This window comes from Ruditapes philippinarum, unplaced genomic scaffold, assembly GCF_026571515.1.
Source record: "Ruditapes philippinarum isolate M1 unplaced genomic scaffold, ASM2657151v2 ctg439_1_1_1_1, whole genome shotgun sequence".
NCBI lineage: Eukaryota > Metazoa > Mollusca > Bivalvia > Venerida > Veneridae > Ruditapes > Ruditapes philippinarum.
The window spans coordinates 26,651-53,170 of NW_026862043.1; the positions used below are offsets into that span (position 1 = coordinate 26,651).

The 26,520-nt window shown below is 32.3% G+C and overlaps 1 protein-coding gene across 7 annotated transcripts in view; it reads left to right on the forward strand.

The window, feature by feature from the left end:
- Positions 1–26,520, forward strand: part of LOC132717753 (dysferlin-like) — a 90,065-nt gene that overhangs the window by 10,932 nt on the left and 52,613 nt on the right. For 4 of the 7 annotated variants that reach the window (XM_060701314.1, XM_060701313.1, XM_060701320.1 and 1 more), the window contains exons 4-16: positions 6,588–6,696; positions 8,630–8,902; positions 9,498–9,743; positions 10,379–10,525; positions 11,983–12,029; positions 13,843–13,925; positions 14,556–14,659; positions 15,091–15,203; positions 19,520–19,596; positions 21,087–21,098; positions 22,485–22,585; positions 25,641–25,754; positions 26,091–26,190. In XM_060701314.1, the coding sequence (XP_060557297.1) occupies positions 6,588–6,696; positions 8,630–8,902; positions 9,498–9,743; positions 10,379–10,525; positions 11,983–12,029; positions 13,843–13,925; positions 14,556–14,659; positions 15,091–15,203; positions 19,520–19,596; positions 21,087–21,098; positions 22,485–22,585; positions 25,641–25,754; positions 26,091–26,190 (1,526 nt within the window). Of the gene's footprint in view, positions 1–6,587; positions 6,697–8,629; positions 8,903–9,497; positions 9,744–10,378; positions 10,526–11,982; positions 12,030–13,842; positions 13,926–14,555; positions 14,660–15,090; positions 15,204–16,239; positions 16,317–19,519; positions 19,597–21,086; positions 21,099–22,484; positions 22,586–25,640; positions 25,755–26,090; positions 26,191–26,520 lie in introns of all 7 variants that reach the window. The other 3 variants (XM_060701316.1, XM_060701319.1, XM_060701315.1) reach the window with 2 other exon arrangements.

Here is a 26,520-nt window from a genome sequence, read left to right on the forward strand (position 1 = left end):
TCATTTACTTATGCATGTTTATAAATTATCTGTCATGTAAAATGTTTTCAAGGGTTTTTATTAAGGAGACATATATCAGTCGTAAAATAGTTTTGTTTTATACATGAATTGGTAAGTTGTCCAGGAAAGCCTGTTCGGCTGATCAACTTCTGACATGTCCCCTGGCTCACCTGTGTAAATGAGGAGGGAGGGGTAACAATTGACATTTGCATTATATATTTAGTACATATAACTATCATTTATTGTATATTTCACCAGATAATTGTTCAACACTGAACCAGGAAGAAACAACATAAATTTAAATATCAAAATAATTGTTGTTTTTTTTTGCACTTGTATATTAATTATACCACACAATTCTCACACTGGCCATAGCTTTCGCAGAAGCGGTGGGTCCATGCAGCGGCGGTGGAGTATTCGTCGCAGAAGCGGTGGATAAAATATGGCCGTTTGCTGTTGACTGAATTTTGTTTTTTATGTTTTAATGTTTTACTTGAAACACTCAGTGAGACTGGAACCCACATATGTACTCTTTCAACCTATTACACGCACACGGTGCAATTCATTGCCGTTTATGCAAACACTTCTGTACAGTTTGATGAGGGGACGCCACTTTTGCCTAATTTTGGTTAAAACACATACAAATGTGTGCAAAACGACCACATAATACAACGGCATCACATCGAATGAATGATACTTTAACAAATGAACCATAATTAGGAAAATTTGGCAAATTATTCTTGCCTTTTTATGAAATAAATGACAAAAAATGTTTTCGTCGCAGACGGCAGTGGATTCGATTGCAAGGCAGTGTGGTGGGCACGATACCATTTTTGTATAGTTTAAGAATTTGAATGTCACTGTGTTATATTAATACCATATACTGAGAACACCAATTTAAATAAATTTTATGTTTACAGCGTATAAGTTATTTCAGGAAAAGTTTTCTCTATTACTTTTTTTGTAAAGACCTACGCGTTTTAAGCTTTACTTTTTCTTCTTTTCTTAAATTGTGACATAGAAAAAAGACTATGGTATGTGTTTAAAGAATGAAAAGTATGAAATGAAATAAAAAAAAGATAATAGAAATATTTTATGGAATTAAGTCATTCTTTGAAAATGTACCCAAATATAGTGAAGAACATAACAAGCGGGGAAAAAATTTCAGACTTACATTTAAGTTGTATGACCTTGAAATAACCACAATTAAGGAAAAAATCAAATTCACATACAGGAAATGAGATCGGTGACTAGCATCATGCTCAATTTAAAGAATATAATTGTATTGAACCTCCTTAATTTTGCGTGCATGTGACCCTATACTGCACGTTTGTTACGTCACTTCATTGGCTAATCGTGACGTTTATATACATACAATGTACTTTTTAAATACATGGCTGCCGTCGATTTATGAAATTATCTCATTTTTTTCTAACAAAAATGCTTGATGTATTATGAGTTCGTTATAAATAAATCCAACAGGCTATATGGTCGTATATAAACGGTTGTTCGCAATATTAATAGCTATCGAAATTCTTTTTAATACTTGTACATGTGTGTAAAAATCAGAAAATAAAGTTACAAATAAACCAAAATCTCTGTAATTAAATAAATGTCTCGATTTTCCAATTACAAATTACGTTACAAACAAACAGTATTATAAAGTTTATATATTTATATACACAACTACTGTTTATTTAATAAGTATTGTATGTCTATATATTATATTTTCAAACAACAGTTTATATACGGCCATATTGTATAGCCTTTCAAAATCTTTATAACTAAAATGATAGTCTCGAAAATGCCATGAATATGTGTTAACTTTATGTTTTTATAACTCATATGCCGTAATGCAAAAATATATGCATATATATATCCCTGCCATGCCGCTTTTAATAAGTCAGAAATCGGCATTGGTTATAAGGTATAACACGTGATCACGTGTAACAAGTAAATGTCTGACACATGTGATATTTTGGCTGAATTTATCACATTTGTTGAATTCCCTGCACATCGCTAAATTTCCTTTCGGTGGTGCATCAAGGTCAACTATTATGACTTAGTTTCCGCCGTTTCCTCAGCGGTCCGGGTTGTCAAATGCATGATCCCTAATATGAACTTGGAAATACAAATATGATAAAGGGCACTATATATGTTCTTACTTTCCTGCGCTTTTCAACTGGAATGGTGCATTCACACTCAAAAATACTTGATACTTAGTAATAACCCGCAATAAATTGTTGAACGTGGATTATTTTATGATAATTACGGCTGAAGTAATTTTCAATGGAAGGAAAATGATAGCGGACATGGGACATATATTTGTACGAGCGTATATACCGGGTATAATAATTAATGTCGCTTTAAACATCAAATAATCAAGTTTCTCAGGAGTCAAAGTAAGAAAAGGACCGAACTCAATTGAAAAGTGCGTTACGTCAAGTTAAACTTTTAAAATATACAAATATGGTATCGGGCCCACCGCACTGCGTTGCAATCGAATCCACCTCCGTCTACAACAAAAACATTTTTTGTCATTTATTTTATAAAAAGGCAAGAATAAGTAAAATGGTTTCCTGCGGTGAACATTTTAATGATATAAAGATATTTCATTTAACTATTTTCAACATTATTTGGGGGGATAAATAAACGTTTGTAACAGGAATATAGTTGACAATAATCGAACAATATAGAAGAAGGTCTTTGGAAACTGCATGTGACCGTTGAAGACCGGAGAAGGTCGAACATAAAACAATTATTTCTTTTTAAGAAAATTATTAAATAGGCCTACCATTTTATGAATAATTCCGAGCAAAAAATAAATAAAGTAAACACACAAGTTTACGCAGAAAATATCTCTTTTTATTATGGCAGATGCCACTACGAATATTTTCATTTTGCAGATTTTCAGTATAAACAATTTATTGTTTGTAAAATTTGGGATAGATATTAAAGAAACATTGATAATTTTCAAACACATCATTCAAGTTTTTCCACCTTGAACGGTAAAATGATTATAGAAAATTAGAAATCTCACGTAATAGATTTTTGTTCTCAATTAGGTGTAATTCGGACATTGGTAAATCCGTAACGTACCGGCAAACGGTATTTAGCTGGGTTTTCGAAAAGGTCAATTAACCAATCATATACGGTTTACAGATCACATGCTCCTCCATGTACCGAAAACAGGTCACGTGCTCCTCCATGCCTCAAAAGTAAAACGCGTACCAATACCCTGCGGTCTCCAGACCGCAGGGAATAATTTCCCAATTTTCCTAATTATGGTTAATTTGTGAATATATCATTCATTCGATGTGATGCCGTTGTATTATGGGGTCGTTTTGCACATATTTGTATGTGTTTTAACCAAAATTAGGCAAAAATGGCGTCCCCTCATCAAACTGTACAGAAGTGTTTGCATAAACGGCAATGAATTGCACCGTGTGCGTGTAATAGGTTAAAAGAGTACAAATGTGGGCTCCAGTCTCACTGAGTGTTTCAAGTAAAACATTAAAACATAAAACAAAATTCAGTCATATACTTACCGACAACAGCAAACGGCCATATTTTATCCACCGCTTCTGCGACGAATACTCCACCGCCGCTGCAATGGACTCACCACTTCTGCAAAAGCTATGGCCAGTGTGATTCTTCTACTGAAAATTTATAACCAGACTATTATAAATTAGTTGCAGTAATTGCTATAGTATTTAAAGAAAAAACCAAAGGGAAGTAATGTGAAAATGCATTAATGCCATTGCTGGATGCCTAAGTTGAACTCGTATAAATTTGGTTAACTTCGTCTTTTTGTCCATTGTAGAGTCAGAGTTATTATTAAACTGAGCAGATTTCTTTTTCTTGTTGATCAGAGGACAATTCAATGTTATTGCTAAAGAAAAATTGTTCTACAGAAATCTAAAGCATTAATTTCAACCATGGGGATTGGGGAAGGAGAGGGGGGAGTCTATTCATTGTTTCTCTCCTAATCTGCATGTAATATTAATTAATATAGAGTGGGAAAGGTAAAATTCAATAGAACCCCCTATGTAGACATGAAAGAAACACCCAGGTTTAAATGGTACATATAGTATATTAGTTCCTGCCAGAATTGCTTGACATTTGTACAATAGTAATTTTGGTGCACCACAATTTCTAAAATTACATGTAATTATCTATTTAGTAATTTCTGGATCAGTAATTGGGGCTGTTAGAATTATCATATGTAAGATTACACAAAACATGACCAATAAAGATAATAAGTAGTTTTTTGTTCTGCCTGATTATCTGAATTATTTCTTACTACATGATAGAGGGTAAATATCCATGAAACACTCACTGGTGTTTGTTCTCATATCTTTATAGGCATGGCTGGTTTTGACACCTAAGAGCTTTTTTTTATCACTGAGAATATTGTATTTGAATTATCCCAGAGAATTTTCTGTGTCAAAACAGCCATTGTTCTATTTTCTCAGGGTTATTAGTGCCATTGTTTTCAGTAGAAAAGTTCTGCTCTTGTTTATGTTTAAGCATGCTTATTTTGGCTTTATTATGTGCAGATGCTTTTAAGAATGTCTGTCCTGGTGCCAATATTAACGAAGCATTGTCATGATCTCAGAAGGGCAAAAAAATATCTTCCCCCAGAGTTCTTCATAAGGCATCTTTACACTTGATATTTTTCCATTAAATCCCTTTGACTGCTAATCAATAAATAGTTCAGAATTTACAAAGCTGGACACACTACGAAACAGATTTCCTAAAGAATGCCCAAATTGACAAAATTGAAAATGTTTCATGGACGATAATGGAAAGTGCAAGTTAACATTCCATGCCCCCCTAGAGCTGGCTTATGTGTGCTGAATTCAAAATTTTAACTCATGGTAATGGTGAAATTTTGAATTAATGAATCTCTTAAACATATTTGATGTGACTGTTACAATGACAAGTTATAATATTCGTAACCTTGACAAAATATCAGTCATTGTCTTGTGGTGTTGCCTTACTTTAGGTGTAAAATATTTGTACAAATCATATGTTAGAGGAGATATCTGACAAATACTCCCACTCATCATCTATATATTTACACATTTTCACAAAAATGATTTATTTGCGAATCATGCCATAACATGTACAGTTTATTGCACAGCTGAGTAAATTTGACAAGATCCTTGATGATGTATACCATTTACCAGTATGCATTTTGCATGCATTTGAATATATTTTTTTTACCAATACAAAACATTGCAATGTAATAATTTTTATCTTATACATTGTACATATTGAGGTCATGATTTTATGACTTAAGTTAAATATTATCAGGACTTAGATTTAAAGGCCCATTATGCCTTATTTTTATTTCACAAGCTCTTTTGGATATAGTTTCCAAAAATTACAAATTGGCCAATTACCTGTACTTTTGCTTTTAAGCAATTATTAAAGTTATATATTGATTTAGTATATTGTATGGAAGTTTAAATGCTTCTTTGTTTACATTTTGTTACATTTATGACAAATAATTTTATATTCAGCACTTCTTTCTTCAGGTGATAAAGATTTTACCTGCTCTTAAGTCACTATATAAACATTATAAAACTTATGTGTGGAGAGAAAAAAAATTGCATCTGAGGCATAATGTGCCTTTAAATGTTGAACTACCTGTTAATAACAATAATTGTGTAATCTGTGTTAAGTTTAGCATAAATATATTGGAAAAAGTCCAGATTAAACATAACATTTTTGCAATATAAGCACACAAAAACATTCCTTTAAGGTATTTTGATTGTCCTTGGTAAAATTTTTATTATAGATAGAGTGTTCAAACATTTTCTTTAATGTTTAAATCATGTCTAAAATCATGGTGATACATTATGTTACACTCTCACAATATTGTCTGTATTATAATGTAACACAATGTGTTTATGTTTGTATGCCTGGACATTTAATATATATAGCCCAGCATGCCTCAATGGTTAGTAAGAATGCAAAGGTAGACTGTATTACTTTACACCCCTCCAGGGAATATTCTTAGTAAGTCTGATGGAGTTATCTCCCTTAGTATAGATTCATACTGTATCACTCACTCCTCTTCAGTAATCATACTGTGAAACTAAGAATTTTTGTTTCTCAGCTAATCCCAGGGTAAAAACAAACTTTAACAGTTACAACATTGAAAATAAGCACAACAGGTTGACAAATCCATAATGTGAACGGTAGTGCACCATGATGCTATAATGGTAAAAGTTTGTACCAGGGAAAAACACACACATTTGAGTTCAGGATATCAACTACTAGGAAAGATGTAGCTTGAGTTTAGGTGTTACAATTTAGAGGTTCTTCAGGTTCGAGTCTCACTAGGATAATAAGTTGGCTTCCTGGTATAACATCAGTGTTAGTTGGTCCATAAATTCAAATAAGCAAGTCATGCTTTATATGATGCTAACAATATTATATTACACATGTTTTAACCAAGCTTTATAATATTATATGTAACTATATTCCATTTTACACTAAAGATTGATTTCAATTATCTAGCATCAAATAGATAAAGGTTAATAAATCTTTATATGGTTATTCTTATATCTCCACAGGTTGCTGGGTACTGCTAAAGTGCCATTGGCAGACTTGTGTAGGGGTGGTACACAGAGTAAAGATGTAGATACGATATTGATGGATGGCAATGGCCAGCCTTTGACTCAGGTAGGTCTTAGATTAAGTATATTTTAATCTAACCCTACCACGCTGGAAACAAAACTAATTAACCTTTTTCACCAATATAGTACAGCCGACACATCCGTGAAGTTTGACCAGGCTTTATACTGCTGGTTGAACAGTATCATTTTGATATCCTCAAATTCTTTTATGGACAATTCCAAAGTTGCAATCTGGACAATTTCATTTTAGATATTCAGCTGGTTAAGGGCATTGGGGCCCCTAAATTTGTTTAATCTAGCCCAGCTTAAAATTTGTGTGTTAATTTTGTACTTTCTGGGTATGTTAAGAATACACTTTTATTTATTTATGAAATTTTTAAGTCATGAATATTGTTGAAATATGTGTTGATACTAAGACAATCAGTCTTTTATTGCTTACCAAACAGAAATAAGATAATGCAGATAAAATCTCTCTCTCTCACATGTCCTACCTAATATTAAATTTTGATGACTAAGGAGATGTGAGCATTGATTTATTGGTATAACAATGTTTACCTTGTTTATGTTAGGGTAGTGTTTCTATAGATTATCTCTTACTGTGTAAACATCTTATTATAATTACACTTCCCTTTAATGTCATGTGAAATATGTCCTGTTTGTTTGAATGTAATATGCTTTCATGGCTGGAAAAATTTCATTGTTGTGGTTAAAGAATAAAGATATGATATGGTTGCAAGGAAGCATTGTATCCAGCATTATAAATTCAATGATATGAGGTTAGGATATGTATGAGTCTAGGATATATATGAGTCTAGGATAGGTATATGTCTAGGATAGCTATGAGTCTAGGATATGTTATTGTCTAGGATAGACCTGTATGAGTCTAGGATAGACCTGTATGAGTCTAGGATAGGTGTTAGTCTAGAATAGACATGTACAATGATAGGCATGAGTCTAGGATATGTACGAGTCTAGAATAGGTACAAGCCTAGGATAGATATGAGCCTAGGATAGGTGATGAGTAGGATAGTATCAGTTTAGGAAAGGTGTGAGTCTGGGAAAGATATGAGCCTAGGATAGGTATGAGTAGGATAGGTATGAGTTTAGGATAGGTATGAGTCTAGGGCAGGTATAAGTCTATGATAGGCATGTACTAGGAAAGATATAAATCTATAATTGGTATGAGTCTAGGATAGGCATTTACTAGAATAGATATTACTCTAGGAAATGTACAAGTCTAGAATAGGTACAAGTCTAGGATAGGTATGTGTCTAGGATAGGTATGTGTAGGATAGGTATGAGTTTAGGATAGGTATGAGTCTAGGATAGATATGAGTCTAGGATAGGTATGAGTCTAGGATAGGTATGAGTAGGATAGGTATGAGTTTAGGATAGGTATGAGTCTAGGGCAGGTATAAGTCTATGATAGGCATGTACTAGGAAAGATATAAATCTATAATTGGTATGAGTCTAGGATAGGCATTTACTAGAATAGATATTACTCTAGGAAATGTACAAGTCTAGAATAGGTACAAGTCTAGGATAGGTATGTGTCTAGGATAGGTATGTGTAGGATAGGTATGAGTTTAGGATAGGTATGAGTCTAGGATAGGTATGAGTCTAGGATAGATATGAGTCTAGGATAGGTATGTGTCTAGGATAGGTATGAGTCTAGTGTAGATATGAGTCTAGGATTGATAAGAGTCTAGGATAGGTATGAGTTTAGGATAGGTACAATCAACAGAACAACAGACTGAAATATGACAGAGATGTTATGTATAGGGTACCAATAAACATTATTTTACTGTAGGTGTAAACCTGTCAGTTACAGTATCATTTCATAATAAATCAAAAAAGCAATTCAAAGATTACTTGAATACTTGTTCATTACCACAATAGTGTGAAAAACTTGTATCAAAACTTATAGTATATTAATATTGATTTAAAACAAATGTTAATAAAATATATCTGATTTTCAGACAAAACTTAAAATGAAGGTTACTTATGCCCCTCCTCCTGGTCAGAAGCAAGCTGGACCTGCGGCTGCCACAACAGCAGCTGGCGGTGGCGGACAGGAAGTCACGCTGGATGATGAAGGGGAGGGCGAGGAGGAAGAGGAAGAAGAGGTTGATCCAGGACCTCCGGAAATAGATCCTGTCACCGGACAACCAAAGCCACGTCCCAAAAAGAAGAAGAAAATGGGCAAAAGAAGATTCCGAGGGAAGTTGTCAAATAAGCCTCAGGACTTCCAGGTTAACAATAATTTCTTGTATTTCTTTGTTGCATGCATATCAAAACGTGTCCCCCATGTTTTATGAAACAAATTTTCTTAATGTGACTATTTTAAACAATGAAAAAAAGCAACACTTTTCTTTTTTCTCAATCATTAGTGACAGGCAAAATGAATGTATATCATGATCAGCTGGATATCCTCTGAAATGCTTAAAGCTCAAGTGACTTTCTGTAGATATTTTCATAAGAATTTACATCTATTTATATGCCAGCTTTAACTGCAACCCCACTTACCCCTCCCTCGGGTTTGGGTCGAGGAAACCTTTTGTCTGACCCCACAAGATTAATGCAGTGGTATTTTATTTGTTCCAAAATGGCTGAGGGTACAAGTTTAAATTTTAATGCTGTGGCTTTAACCAGGACATTAACATTTCCAAAGATTTGAAAATTGAACAGTCAGAATCCCCTTTTACCTTAGGGGATGTGTTCTGGGAGAGTGCAAATTATGGTTATACACTTTTAATTGACTAGTAAATTAGAATCATTAAAAGTTACTCCTGTATATTAGAACATGTGGAAATTGTTTGCATTGAAATCATACATTTCTTTTTATAGATCCGAATCAAAATCTTGGAGGGACGTCAAATTGAAGGATCAAACATTCAACCAGTGTGTAAAGTGACCTGCTTCAACCAAGTGAAGCAGACCCGTGTGCAGAAATCCACGAACTCACCATTCTGGAATGAAACATTCTTTTTCAATTTTAATGCATCACCAGCAGAGTTGTTTGATGAACTTTTAGAATTTACTGTGTTTAATTCTCGTAAACTTAGATCTGATGCCATGATAGGGTCGTTCAAGGTAAGGCTTACCTTTATGTGTATGATAGAAATCTGAAAAATGGTGATTACTCAGAAGCATTAATCACAACAAAATTACATGAAAATTTTGATTCGGTTTGATTGAGTCTGTACATAAGGAATATAATGAAAAAGTACAACATCCCTCATGCCCCCTAGCACCGGCTTGACTTATCTTACTTTGAATTTGGAACCTGTCCATTGTTGATATAAGGGCGTTTGATTAATAACAAAATGTGTAGATAAAGACAGTAGAGATTATGGATTTGTGAAGGTAATCAGAATTACTGTTTTGAGAGTATGAAGGCATAATTTCTCATGCTTATGAATAGCATGTAAACAAGTTACATGCATACATTATTATGTAGAAGTTGCCTGTAAAAACAAGTGAAAACTAATTAAGGGTATCTAAGGGCATGACAATTAAGCAAGAACACAATTTCTAAAGATCTCATAATCCAAACCCTGCCAATTTGTGTGCTTTAAGGAGAATTCTCATAGAGACTTGTGAAGAATTTGAATACTATATAATTTAAATCGTTATTAGTTCAAGAATAAAGAAATAATAATCTTCCTTATAAATTTAGATTATTTACAAGTTTATGTTTGTGATAGTAATTTTTTCCTGAATTCCAGATGGACATTGGTATGGTATGGGAACAAGGAAATCATGCCTTTGTAAATAAATGGCTGTTACTAGGTGATCCCGAGGACAGTATGGCTGGTGCCAAAGGATACCTGAAGTTTTGTGCAATAGTCTTGGGGCCTGGTGATACCCCACCGGTAAGTTTTTTTCCTTCCCTGTCAATAGTTGGTCAGACAGTACAGATTTGCAGGCGAGGTCCGGCTCCATACTGATGGCATAGGCAAATAACAATCATTGCTAGGATCCTGTAGGTCAATGTTACATTGTTTGATGTTTTAGGTCAAAAGACATTATTTTTGCTATATATTTTCCTAAGATAAATTGAATTAATAGGCTCACAATTTAGAGGATTTTACACTTGTTACACAGTTCATAGATCATAAGATGGCATAATTATGACTTAAGTAATGTGAAAATCAACTAAATTAGATCAAATTATCTGTTGAATTAAAGCTATGATGTGTTTATATGATAGAGTATAATTATATTGTTATATTACATACAGGTCATTACTCTATCATATTTAGCTTAACATTATAATAGAAGAATAATTAAGGCTCACTGTTGTGGCATCTTAACATTTAAAGGTTTTACTTGCAACTTTGTGACCCTGAAAGAATTCATTTGAATTTTCACTAATATAGATATCCTTCAATACTTATGCTCTTTGTTTAACAGTCAAGCTCTGAGAATAGGTGAGCTTACAAGTCCTTCTGGCAGCTCTTGTTTTAAACAATATCAATGATACACAGTCGCATTGAATGATAAACAAACAGAGACATCTGTGCATACTATAATTTACATTACATAATTATGTACATTAAACCATAGACTGGTATCAGTTTACCAAAACTTGTGGTTTTTCATAGAACTACAAAATATAGGTTTCACATTATATAGATAATTTGACAATAACTTACAGTTCGGTCTCAATGTCTGCATAAAATTTATATGCATATGTAATTTAAAGATATACTATGCTCATCCTTCAGTAAAATATTTTAACCAAAGAAGTTTATTTAAATCCTTGAATATGTCTAATTTGACTAAAAATGTATTAGAAGCCATGTTCCTATCTACAGGACAAGTAAAGTTGGTCTGCCCGTTTCTTTAACGACATAATATATTCATATTGTGACCACCTATAGTTTGTAGAGTTTTAAACATGACATATATACTTTGAATGAAGTCAAAACATGTTTATTTTATATAAACAAACAGACTTTGTAGACATTATAAATCATTTCTGTTATCAAATTAGAGCATAGTATATCTTTACAAAAATTCTGTTTTGTTTGTTTGTTTGGGGTCACTGTGCCTGGCTGAGGTTTCTTTTTTAAATAAAAAAAAATAATGTGATAACTTTAGAATATTAACAGTTGTGGGCATGAGACATGTAGACAGACTCATTAATTACTTCACTTTATACATAGAACACCATTTCTTGGTATCAATTCGTGGCACAATTGTAGGAGTGATACATAATTATTGCCTGAGTTACAATCAAATTTAATTGCAATGCTATCTATATACTTTGATATCTTACTTTAAAAAAAACACTGAGTGTCATGTTGTTATTTCTTTTCATAAACAGTCCATGAGTGCCAACACAACATCCGATGAATCTGAGGATATTGAGAGGTAAATTTAACCTTTAACCTTTTAACCTTGATTTACTTTCTAGAATTTGGAGTTTTAAATACAGTATGATCTCCTCTGCAAAGCAATAACCTTCGGGAGACAAGACATTTTGGTTCTTGATAAGAGGTGTAGAAGTTTATTTATTGAGGTTTTTCTTTGGGAAGATATGATACTGTTTTTAGTCCCCTACCGGTTTACCGGAGGGGACTTTAGGTTTACCCTCCGTCCGTCTGTCCGTCTGTCCGTCCGTCCGTCCGTCCGTCTGTCCGTCCGTCAGTCCGTCCGTCCACAAAACTGGATCCCGCGATAATGCAAAAAGTACTGAAAATATTTTAATGAAACTTGATATATGGATAGATGGCAGTATGGAGATTATGCACGTCTTTTTCTTTTCTTCCTATGTTGAAAATTCTGGTTGCTATGGCAACAAATAGACTGAAAATATGGCAAATTTTACACATAACCTGGATCCCGCGATAACGCAAAAAGTACTGAAAATATTTTTATGAAACTTGATATATGGATAGATGACAGTATGGAGATTATGCACGTCTTTTTCTTTTCTTCCTATGTTGAAAATTCTGGTTGCTATGGCAACAAATAGACTGAAAATATGGCAAATTTTACACATAACCTGGATCCAGTGATAACACAAAAAGTACTGAAAATATGTTTATGAAACTTGACAAATTGGTAGATGGCAATATGGAAATTATGCACATCCTTTTTTATCTTCCTATGTTGAAAATTCTGGTTGCTATGGCAACAAATAGACTGAATTTCAAGATTTCTGATTCTAGTTTTTAAGTTTTTTCACTATAAGTTCTTTATTTCTTAAGGTATTTTCTTCAAACTTTAAATATAAGTTGCTTGTCATCAACCACATCATATGTGACAAGGTTTACAACTCTAGCACAAAAATTATCAGAATTACCTCCCTTGAACTTAAAATTTTCATTAAAAAACATTGTTTTTTTTTTAATAACTTCTTTTTCTGAATGTATCTACTTCAAACTTCATATAAATGTTTCTTATTGTCACTCAACATTTGTGAGTGTTCAATACTCTAGCAAGACTATTAGGGAGAATTATGCCCCTTTTGAACTTAGACTTTTTTTTGAGAAATTGGTAATTTTTACTCCAACTTCTTCAATCATGATAGGATTTTAAAAATGTTATATTTTGATAACAGGGATGTTTAAAAAATAACTTTAGAGTGTCCGTCTGTCTGTACATAAAAACTGTTTCCTGTGATCACTTTTAAAGAACTTTTTCAACAAATTTACTTAAAATAGGAACCTAAGTGAATGGCCAATGGCCCTTCAGAATGTTGCTTGGGCTCTTACCGGTAGGGGACTTATGGATTGCTTGCAATACTATGATAATTGCTTGTTGTAAAGAGGTTTTTGCTATATAAAGGGCTGCTCTGCAGAGATTGTGCTGAAATTTTTGTTAAAGTTAGTACCAAAAATACTTACACCTATTATAGTCTGTCAGTTATTGCAAGTTTGTTAGGCAGTATAGCTCTGTTAGGTAGCATATGAGGTCAACATAGGTTTGTCACTAAACTAAGGTCGTTTTATTGTGTTGACAAAGAATTTTCTGCCAAGCTGTGTAATTATCTTCTACAACTACCTTATTGTGACATAAATTCAAATACATGTGTATAAAAATTGGGAGAGGGTTTCAGACAGACAAGATGTCTGTTGATTTATTGAAATATGAATGTATTTTAAAGAGTAAATTCTGAAATAAAAACTAAACAAGATGTTAAATAGTTACTCAAGTATCAGAATATGTCATATTATTACAGTAACCTTCTGCGACCAGCTGGTGTTCAGTTGAGGCCAGCAACTTTTGCTCTCAATGTGTACAAGTGTGAAGATATACCTAGGAGTAAGTACTACCCGAGATATATCGGTATCATTGTTAACTAACTATACAAAGTTTGGTCTGACTTAGTGGATATGCAGTCTTGCATTGTTCTGCTGACTCGATGGTTTAAGGAGTGATAATGGTCCTTTGTGGCCATGTTTAAGGTCGTTGACTTCAAATAACTTACCCCTTACCACTGTAAGTTTGAATCTTGTCGAGTACATAGGATACTTAGATAATTATATGTAATATAATATATGGCTAGCGTAACAAAGGTTTGTGGTTCTACTGGAGTGCCTGAGATGATGCACAAAGGTGTCGCCTGAGGTCTTCCTCCAGAATAGTTTGAAAGTTGCACTGTGACCTTTACAGTGCTTTTGTTACTTAAAATCTCACAAATATAACAAAAAGTATGCAAAGAGAGATGAATATATAAAAATATTCTGAGTTTCATGCATATGACTTGTTGCTTTGACCAATAACTTGCATTACCTTCTAAAAGTTTTATTTTTGATTTGAATTCTTTGCTGCAAACATGTTAAGTATCAGCATAATTATAAAACTTCTAGATTTTTGACTGTTTGATCAGCTAATAAATCTTTTTCATTTTCAATTGAAATGATCAATTTCATTGATAGTCATTGATTTCAGTGGACACTGCCTTTTTACAAGGAGTGAAGAAGTTTTTCCGGATTGGTGAGGAAATAAAGGAGCTTGTAGATCCGTACTTCCTTATGAGTTTTGCTGGTAAAGAGGTAAAATAAACTTAAAATTAGTCAATCTTATAACATAAAATAATTTATAATCATTCTAATCTTTGCTGTTTTTAAAGCTGTTTATAAAAGCTTTCCACAACTTTAAAATAACATATATCATGTAAAATTTGGACTCCTTCCCTTGACTTCATACGTGCTATAAAACACATATCCACAATTTTGTGAGGTCTGCATTATACAGTTAGGGTCCTCCAAAGGAGAGACCATACATGGCCTTTATAGACAAATGCTCTTTATTTGTAGTGTACTCTGTTGTATTTTTTTATCAATGAAAGTTTGCTTAAGAGTGGTCTTTATTCACATGGTGCTCTTTATACAGAGGTGGTCTTCAACAGAGATTTAACTGTATTTTATTTTCATAAAAATGTATTCCAATCCCTTATAACATTATGTTAATATAATTTTTTTAGGTCCAAACAAAGATAATGTACTGTAATGACCATCCAGAATACAACCAGAAATTAAAGATAGGTTTACAGTTCCCATCCATGTGTGAAAAGATCCGACTGTCTATGAAAGATTGGTAAGAAATAAATAAAAAAGAAATTTTGAAACTATTTTGATGATGAATCAACATTGTATTACATTTATTAAGTTTGAAAAATTAACTAGTTATATGAAAATTATTGTTTGAAAAAAAAAAAATTGAAAGTAAAGCTGTTACCTGGCTGATTTCCTTTACTGTTAAAATATTTTTGTTCCTAAAATATTGAATGATATTACTGAATTATATTCTGGAAATACTTGATTCATCGTTGAGGATTTATTGAGATTTATGTAGGTATGTATATAAAGGTCAAAGTTGAAATAATTAAAGAATTATAGTAAATTCAGATTTACAAATGTAAAAATAACATTGGTGATAAATATGTTAATATACTTACTGGATTGACCAATACTATTTGATGACTTGCAGAATTTCTATAACTAGAAGATCAAAGGTCATTTCATTGGAAAAAAAATGGAATGTTGTTTAGGGTCATAATGTTAAATGAAAATTTCAACTTGTTTTAGTTAACCTTAAAAAAATTATTAAAAATAAATAAGACAGTAGCTCACAGCACATTGCACATGTACAATGTAGATGTCACATTCCCTTGATTATCCACCCATTTTACCTAGTCAACTTATTTTCACCTTTTTGTCCTTGAAAATAACTGAAATGATAATTTCTACATACTTACATTTTCGTTACATTTGTCTAAAGGAGCTCCACTGAGGTAATAAGCCTTAAAATGTAAAACTTGAATTTTTGACTTTAATACGCCAAGTAAAGTACTGAAAATGTAAAAAAAGTCTGCAAAGGATGATTAAAGAAATATACTCTGAATTAAATCGAAAATCATAGTGCAATTCTTAGTACGATTTGAGTAATCATTTTGCACAATAAAAAGATTATTCTGGTGGGAATATCATAAAATTTGCTCAGATATTTATCAAATGGTTCACAAATTTCGGAAAGATATTTCTAGTCATGTCATGTCAAAAAACCTCAGTGGAGTCCCTTTAACATTTATAATCATTTTTTGTACTAATGTTTTACTGTTACAATAATTTAGGGATAGGATAACAGAAGATGATTGCATAGCTACTGCATGGTTACGAGTGTCACTAATATCGGCCCTCGGAGATAATGGTTCGTCCAATCACATAAGTCATACTTTGGCTTATATAACTTATATTTATAGATGGATTAATTTTTGATGCCAAAGGAAATGTTCATAAGGGCTATTTGATAACTGATTACTACTTTCTCATCTGAGTGCGAGACAATGGTTTCTGCATGGCAGTTAAACATTGTGCTGTAATTTTGCACAGACATTTATCTAGCGTAATAGTATAAAACTGAATACTGATTTTTTTTGTTTGGTAATTTTAGATTAGTTGTTCAAACAGGTTGAATAGAAACTTTGTTAAGGCTAGTAGTTTATATAGAAAGTAGCATACATTACATGTAGCCCTTGTTACCATTTCTAAAGAACATCGCAGGTAGTTTCTCTATATGTTGTCAATATCAGCATTGTAATGTTGAAAAATTCAGACATACCGTACACATTATCATTAATATTTGAGAATATTGACAGTATATTTAAAGTTCTAAATAAAGAAATGCTTTACATACATGAAACTATTGAGTTAGCTGATGGATCTTATTATAATTGACCTAAATATGATTATATAATTGACCCTATATAGATCTTATTGTAATTGACCTCATATGGATCTTATTTAAATTGACCTCATATGGATCTTATTTAAATTGACCTCATATGGATCTTATTATGATTGATCCATTAATCTCACAATGACCAATAAATTTACTTAAGAATTTTACTTGCCTAGTACAAGACTAGCAATATCTTGTTTCATAAATTCTTATGGTATCTTCACTGACACTATTTTTTACAAGGGGACTTCTGTAGCAGAGTGATTCAGTCAATGCCTTCGAATCACTTAACCATCAAACTGCTGTGGGCTCAAAACCCCAACAAAACCCCAACAGGGAATTCATAATACTTTTAAATGCTGAAGCTATCCTGATAATTTACAGAAAGCAGACTGTAACCTAGTCAGGTACCATTTCATGATTAGAATATTTCATTTAACAGGGTATATGGTTATAAATATTGGGTATTTAATTGCTGAGATACCAGCCAAGGGTGAATATTGACAAATGAATTTCCTGAGATTGTGCTTCCGTTAAGGTCCTTGACTTCAAACCACTTGCTCTTCATCGCTGTGGATTGGACATTAGATTCTTTCATGTGAGGAAGCTATTCAGCTAGCTTACGGAACCTTGTCGGGTCTACTCAAGGCCCTTTTGTGACATAACCCGATCCCCCCTCCTGACATTTGAGACAGATCTCAGAAAAAGGTTTTTTAAATTGAGGTGGTACGACCTTTACAATGTTTGTGGGACTTGAAATTAAACATTTAAAAAGGTTTTCCAAATTGTAATATTGGTCAAATGTTTAACAAAAATTAATGATGAATTAATCTGTTAGTGGAATATCAAATGTTGGGTCTGAATTTTTCTTTTTTACAATACTGATAGAATATTAGAACACCAAATTATGTAAGTGTCAACACATTGAATGCCTTCAGCTTTCAGGGGCTGCTGAATGCGCGCTGTTTTGTTTTGTTTTGAGTTTTCCTATAGAACACCTGAAATGCTTGAGACTGGACTGGCTTAAGTTTACTATGGGCTATTATTTCTTTGGAGGGAATTTCATGTTTTTATGCTTTTTTTTGGCAATTCTGGATTGGTGCAGTCTTTAGAAATATAATGTAGGCATATACTTGACATTAAATATACTTTTTGATTGATTTCAGAAGTTTTCAAATTTATAAGTTTATTTTGCTTAATACACCATTTCAGGTTTTCCGGGGGAATTCTTTAACCATTTTGTGTTACTTATACATGTATCATATTATTTATCAATACAAAGTAAAGGCAAGGTTTATGTTGTGTAGTTTTTCAATGATTCAACACAATAGTGTTGTGTCTTAATTACTTTAACTTGAACTTACCAATATTGGTCTGGAACTTAACAATACTGGCCTGAAACTTACCAATACTTGTCTGAAACTTACCAATACTTGTCTGGAACTTACCAATACTGGTCTGGAACTTACCAATACTGGTCTATCAATTCAGTTCTGGAACTTACCAATACTGGTCTAGAACTTACCAATACTTGTCTAGAACTTACCAATACTTGTCTGGAACTTACCAATACTGGTCTATCAATTCAGGTCTGGAACTTACCAATGCTGGTCTCGAACTTACTAATTCTGGTCTTGAACCTACTAATACTAGACTGCAACCTACTTATACTAGTCTGCAACTTATAAATACTTGTTACATAACAGGAATCATTGTATCATGGTTGTGACAGTAATAGGACTCGAACTCAAGAGAGGCAGACATCTTATAATCCAGCTTTACAAAGATGTTGACATGTAATTATTGAAAACAAATCATTGCAAAGAAAATCTACAAAAAATCCATGCGAAAAAAGAAGTTTAAGATTAATTTTCACCTGTATAACTTGAACAAGCTGTACATGAACCTAGCCTTTACTTTACATCGCATGCTTTCATTTTATTGGTGATGTATCAATTACATTTTATGGTACTAGATTACAAAGTTACATGTACACATATACCCTTACCTTTATCAATCGATATAGCTAACATGTACAATGTATATTTTTGGTGTTTATATAGTATATATACATGTACAGGTATATAGTTATAACAGTGACTTCTATTTATTTCAGATACTAACACAGTATTATTTTTTACTCAAAACATTAAAAAAATATATAATACGCCAAGCTTGAGCAAAGAATAGCAATGTTAAATTTTACGGCTTGCCATGAATTTATTGAACAATTTGAAATTAAGTACTCTGATGCAAACACAGGCATTGAAAAATATTTTCAGAGTCACTAGGAGAAGAAGCAGCTTCTAAATCCAACGTGCAGGCAACATTTTTCTACTCGTTCTTCATCGAATTCTCTTAAATTCTACTCATAATTACGAGCGGACGAGTGTAATTTTCAATTTCTGAAACATCATGATGTTATTCTTGATAACAGTTATGCGGGTTTCTATATCTCATTTGTTGTCTGAGTTTGCTCCAGCTTGGTACATAAAATATACTCCATATATAGCATGATAATAGTTAATTGAACTATACTTAACATCCAGTGTTCCCACCTACCCCTACCCCAAACACTGAATGAGCCACTCAGAGTTTTAACCGTCTTAATGAAATTGTCAGGTAACCTTTAACCTCTGTCTTAGAGTCTCGAACTTTTTACCTTCCTACAGGGACAGAATAACGGAGGACGATGTAATCGGAACTACTTTTCTCGAAGTGTCACATATATCATCGCCCGGAGATCAGGGTATACAATTCTTTGTTTGCTCTTATACATTTCCTTGCTGTTCTGAAAATTGAAAGTAAGATCTCCATATTTAATAGCCTGATTCCATTCCACCTAATGTATGTTATAGGCGTATTTTCACCCTAGAATGAAATGTATTAGAAAGATGTTAGAAATGTTGACCTAGACTTGAGTGTTTTAGATGTAAGAAATGTTGACCTAGAATTGAGTGTTTTAGGAATTAGAAACGTGGACCTATAATGCAGTGTGTCAATAGATGAACTTTTTTATATAACCAATGAGTGTATCATTTTTTTAACCTGTAGAGAATATAATGCACCCAGGCATGGAGAAAATTGTTCCTCAGATTCCTGCTTTTCTCTGATGTTTTTGTATAATATTTGCATTCTGGATGATCACTTGGAAGATCTTGAATGTATCAAATTACCTGCTTGATTGAAAAATTCAATCTGCCAATTTCATACATTTGTATTTATTCTGGAGAGTAAATATGATAAAGAATTTCAATTAACGTATAACCTGCTGGTATCAATAGTGAAAGTAATTGAGACTTGGATTATACAAGTACTGTACCTTGATTTCTTGTTACAATTGATCCCTTAACTTTAAGTCTATGCACGAGCGCATCATGACAAAACCAACATAATGGGTTTGCGACCAGCATGGATCCAGACCAGCCTGCGCATCCGCGCAGTCTGATCAGGATCCATGCTGTTCGCTTACAGACCCTATAACAAATATAGAAACTGATAGCGAACAGCATGGATCCTGATCAGACTGCGCGGACATGCTGGTGGCAAACCCATTATGTTAGTTTTGTCGTGACACGGCTCAATCGTCATCACAACTGCTATTGTAACACTATGTTAACTGTAATACAACATTATCAGCATCTTAGTGCAGTAATGGGTTAACTTATTAAATCATTTAATAGGAGATAACTCATTACTGCAGTAAGGTCACAATATTGTATATCAAGCTTCAGTTATCACTACTGTATTATCCTAAGAAATGCTTGCATGACATGCTTTTTTTCAAGTCACACTTGAAATAGTTTGTTATTTCATACATAATTGTTAAATAGCTGTACATCTAATAGATTTCATGCCTTTGAAAGTTGGTTAATTTTATAATGGAATATTTTCCAGTGAGATTATAATTATTGTAATACAAGAATATACATTTTGGTAAACTTAAGATTATTCTTTACCTTCAATCATGGTGTTTCTTTTCAATGAAATAGAAGATAATTTTACAGTTAGGTTTGTTTCAAGGATTGTTTCAAATTTTAGTATTAACATGAATAAACATGTGAAATAAATAGAAATACAGATATATATTCAAATAGGCATTAGATTCATAACTTGGTAAAGCATTTTAAAGACAGAATATATCTAACTATTAGTTGATCGTGTAATATGTTGTTTTTGTTCCATAGCTTTTTAAAATTTCCTCTAATTAATATACTTTGTTATATTTTGATTATATAGACAAAGATGAGGGTAAAAATATATTCTATATTTTTCAAAACACTGGGTGTTTTTTATGCTAATGATTGTTTCTAAATGTTTTCTTTGTGATTGCTATATTATATTTCCAAGCATAATTATGTATCTTTTCACTTTTCTAATAAAGAAAATAAAAATATTACATAATGTCAAGTTAATACTAGATTAATAATTGTTTTAACAATGTTCCTAAGGTTTGTATAAGTTTTCACTTTTAATGATAATATAATTTACTTTGCCTAACATTTTCATTTAAAGATATAACTTTGATGTGTGTGTTTGGGTTTGTTATTGGTCGCCACCAGAAAGAGACCATATGGGCGAGCATAGATATATAGATATATTATTTTTGAATTATCATTTATTACATACTCAACTTTATCCTTAACTGCAAATTAAATTGGAGATTACAAGGTTGGCCAGTTTACTTAATTTGTAGAGCCCAGAAAAATTTTGTAGGGAAATGACTACAGGTGATAAAATAAGTTTTTATTAGGAATCTAAAATGAAATAATTACTTTATAGATGTCTATCTGAAATAAAGAAATCAAGCGTTATAGGACTATCTTTCAATTATAAGAGCAAGATTATATAGCTAGAAACTGTAATTCAACTCACTGTTTCATATTTTGCAACTCACTGTTTTGTAATTTTAACTTGCTCTTCCAATCTTTTGCTTGTGATAGAAGTACATGTATGCAGAATTATGTTTTTACAGGACCTATTTTATTGCTCTGTTTAGTGTTTGAATAAAGAAAACATCTTGATTGATGCATAAAAATTGCCTTGGAATTTAATTTTTGTAGGTGCCAATTAATTCTCTCCTTTTTTCTCTCTCTCCCATTTGCCTGTTTAGTAGATTTTGTAGACATTTTTACAGAGTCACGTTACAATTTAAAGATGGAATGGATTTTATTCTTTTTCATATGGTACTAAAATTTGTTTGCTAAAATGTTTTTTTTTATACATAGAAATTGTAATAAAATAGCAAATTTTGATAAACATTTTATCTGTATCAGGTACTTGAACACTTGGATTGTAAGGAAATTATATTTTACTTTGTGTTTTTGTTTTAGTTACAATAAATGTAACTTTTCTTAAATGTATTAATATTTTTGAGTTTCATTACCATATAATAAAGGCTGTATCATAATGCTTAATAACTTATTTGATCCAAAAGTCATATTCATAAATTTAATTTAAATTTGCAAAGCCTACGAGTGGGTGATATATCTTTAAAAATCTAAATTTGTGCTGTTCAGATCTGAAATGTTGTCATAGTTCATGTTAACTTTATTTTCTTATAGAAGATAATCATTTGTATATGAGTGATCCGCTTTATGAAGCATAATGTTTATTCCCTTGATTTTATTGTTGTAGGTTTTCTACCTACTTTTGGTCCATGCTTTGTTAATTTCTACGGCTCGCCAAGAGAATTCTCGGAACTGCCAGATGAGTATGAAGACCTGAACAATGGAAAGGTAATTTTAGTGGTTTATCGTTAAATGTTGCCTAAATATACGTAAAACTGCAAAGAAAAATCTTTCACTGGGGCATACTTATAAAATCTGTCATATATTGTGGTTCAGATAGAAATAGCCAACCTGAGGGTATCTGCCTAGTGGGCGGTATTGAGGCTTGCTGAGTTATCACCCATGGGCTAGTAACAGAGGGACAGATATTCTGATCTTAACCACAAACACTTGCCATATATATTTTCTCTTGCATATTCTACCATATTTTAAATGATTTACCAAAATAATATAAATTTTCATGGAAATTAATGTCATTTTTAGCTCACCTGAGCAATGCTCAGGGTGAGCTATTGTGATCGCCCTGTGTCCTTCGTCCGTCGTCGTGCGTCGTGCGTCGTCAACTTTTCACATAAACAACATCTCCTCTGAAACCAATGACTGCACATCAACCAAACTTTACAGAAATGATCCTTGGGTGTTCCCTTTTCAAAGTTGTTCAAATGGTTCCGGTCTGTTGCATATGTAGGTCACAGGGCCAGAAAAAGGATTTCAAAAAAACACAAAATTAAAAAATCTTCTTGTCTGAAAGTACATGGGCAGAGCTTTGATTTTTGGTATATGGTATCATCTATGGGTCCTCTACCAAAGTTGTTCAAATTTTGTCCCTAGTGTCAAAATTGGCCCGCCCCGGGGGGTCATAGGTTTTTTCCTTATATGTTCTATAGGTAAATCTAAAAAAATCTTCTTCTCTGATTTGGCAAAGGCTACAGATTAGATATTTGGCATGAAACATTGTGTAGTAGACCTTTATCAAGATTGTTCAAATAATGGCCCTAGGGTCAAAATTGGCCCCGCCCTGGGGGGTCATTGATTTTCATTCAAAATATATAGTGAAAACTTGAAAAATCTTCTGGTCTGAAACTAAATGGCCTAGAGCTTTGATTTTTGGTATATGGTATCATCTATGGGTCCTCTACCAAAGTTGTTCAAATTTTGTCCCTAGTGTCAAAATTGGCCCCGCCCCGGGGGGTCATAGGTTTTTCCTTATATGTATATAGTAAAATCTAAAAAAATCTTCTTCTCTGAATTGGCAAAGGCTACAGATTTGATATTTGGCATGAAACATTGTGTAGTAGACCTCTATCAAGATTGTTCAAATAATGGCCCTAGGGTCAAAAATTGGCCCGGCCCCGGGGGGTCATTGATTTTCATTACATACATATAGTGAAAACTTGAAAAATCTTCTGGTCTGAAAGTAAATGGCCTAGAGCTTTGATATTTCGTCTATGGTATCATCTGAAGGTCCAATACCAAAGTTGTACAAATTTTGTCCCTAGTGTCAAAATTGGCCCCGCCCCGGGGGGTCATAGGTTTTTCTAATATGTATATAGTAAAACATAAAAAAATCTTCTTTCTCTGAATTGGCAAAGGCTACAGGTAAGATATTTGGCATGAAACATTGTGTGGTAGACCTCTACCAAAGATTGTTCAAATAATGGCCCTCGGGTCAAAATTGGCCCCGCCCTCGGAGGTCATTGATTTTCATTATATACATATAGTGAAAACTTGAAAAAAATCTTCTGGTCTGAAAGTAAATGGCTTAGAGCTTTGATATTTGGTCTATGGTAATCATCTATAGGTCCAAAACCAAATTTGTTCAAATTTTTTGTTCCTAGAATTAAAATCGGCCCCGCCCTGGGGGTCATTGTTTTTCCCTATATGTATATAGTAAAAACTTAAAAAATCTTCTTTTAAAGAACCCAAAGAGCTAGAGCTAAGATATTTAGCATGAAACATCTTCTAATGGGTGTCTACCAAGTTTGTTCAAAATAAAAGCCCTGGGGTCAAAATTGGCCCCGCCCCAGGGGGTCATTGATTTTCCCTATATGCATATAGTAAAAACTTAAAAAAATTTTCTTTTAAAGAATGCAAAGAGCTAGAGCTAAGATATTTAGCAGGAAACATGTTCAAATGGATGTCTACCATGTTCGTTCAAATAAGAGCCCCTGGGGTCAAAATTGGCCCCGCCCCGGGGGTCATTCATTAGCTCGACTTTTTTTTTTTTTAGATATATACATATTATATATATATATATATATATATATATTATATATATATATATATATATATATATATATATATATATACATACATATTTATATATATATATATATATATATATACATACATACATACATATATATTTACATATATATAAGATATATATATACAATATAGATACATACATAGTTTCAAAATATACACACACACCAAAAAATGCAATACATATATATATATATATATATATATATATATATATATATATATATATATATGTATGTATGTATATTGTATATATATAATATATATATATAAATTACATATGTATATACATATACATATACATATACATATACATATATATATATATATATATATATATATATATATATATATATATATATATATATATACATAAAAAAATCTTCTTTTAAAACACCCAATAAGCTAGACCTTAGATGTTTAGCATGAAACATCTTCTAATAGGTGGTCAACCAAGTTTGTTCAAATAAAAGCCCTGGGGTTTAAACTGGCCCCGCTCCGGGGGCCTATATACAGGTGAGCGACTTTGGGCCATCATGGCCCTCTTGTTTCTATTACTATTTTCTAACAATAGTGTATAAATTTATCTCTTTATTCATAATGGCAAAGTGATGTCATCCTAGGCACACAGTTTTATTTTTTAATGCACTAAATTACGTCTTTTTAATGCGGTTCATTCATAAACTTTTATTCATGACCTCATCGTATAGCATGCACCTTATCTGGCACCCTCTATATCAAATGAAATTTCTGGAAAAGGTAAAAATAACAAACATTAGTCTAATCTGCAAGGAAAGACTATCCTATTTATAGTACAAGTATATATAATTAATTGAATTACATAATTTGTATAATGATTAAGACTAAAGTAGATAAATCAAATTTCTTAGGGAAATAACCTTAAGAATATAAGATGTATTTATCAAACTGTAAATATTTTGTTGTTATATTAACATAGGGTGAAGGTGTAGCATTCAGAGGCAGAGCAATGGTTGAATTGAAGACTATAGGGGGAGAGTTACCTGATGTTCCTGTAGAAGATATTGGCTCTGAAGATGTTCTTAAAGTACAGGTACTGTGCCTTACCAAACTTTGATATACAAAGATAGATATTTTTAATTACTTAATGTTATTTTCCATGCCCTTGTCTTTTTATGACATATTAAATGTTATTTGGTTATTTATAAAAGAAGCAGCATAATTTGGTTTATTTAAGTGAATAATGAACATTAGATGATGCTAGTGAAATGTTAATCAGTCAATTCAAAGGTTGAAAAATGTACAATGAATAATTGTGTTCACATGAATTTTGATAATATGTAAATAGTTACTGTAATCGGATATAAATTAAAAATGATTTGAAGAAATTAGTAGACTTTCAAAATAATTGTTTGTGTGAATTTTTCAGAAATTTATGAGAAAAAGACGTTTTAAGTTACATGCAGCTTTCTTAAATGCAACCATGGTCAGTGCTATAGATGCCCCAGTGGAGTTTGAAGTTAGCATAGGTATGTATAATGAGTAATAAAATGATTGTGTCTCAACAATTTATTGTAGAGATAATCTGGATTAATACGTACAATTTTTGCACTTTAGTGTTTGCACGTTTGTGAGTGTGCATGCAAACACAACAGTATCTGTTCTGGAAGTTATTTACTTTGACATTTATCATAGTTATCATAAAGACATAGATATAAACGAGATATTGCAAAAACAGAAAAAACGTAACCTTTAGAAATTGAGAAAATACGGTCAAGATAAGCAAATGTTATTAAAATGTCAACCCCATGAATAATCATAGTTAGGTATGATGTATACAGCAAAAAATCACATGGAAG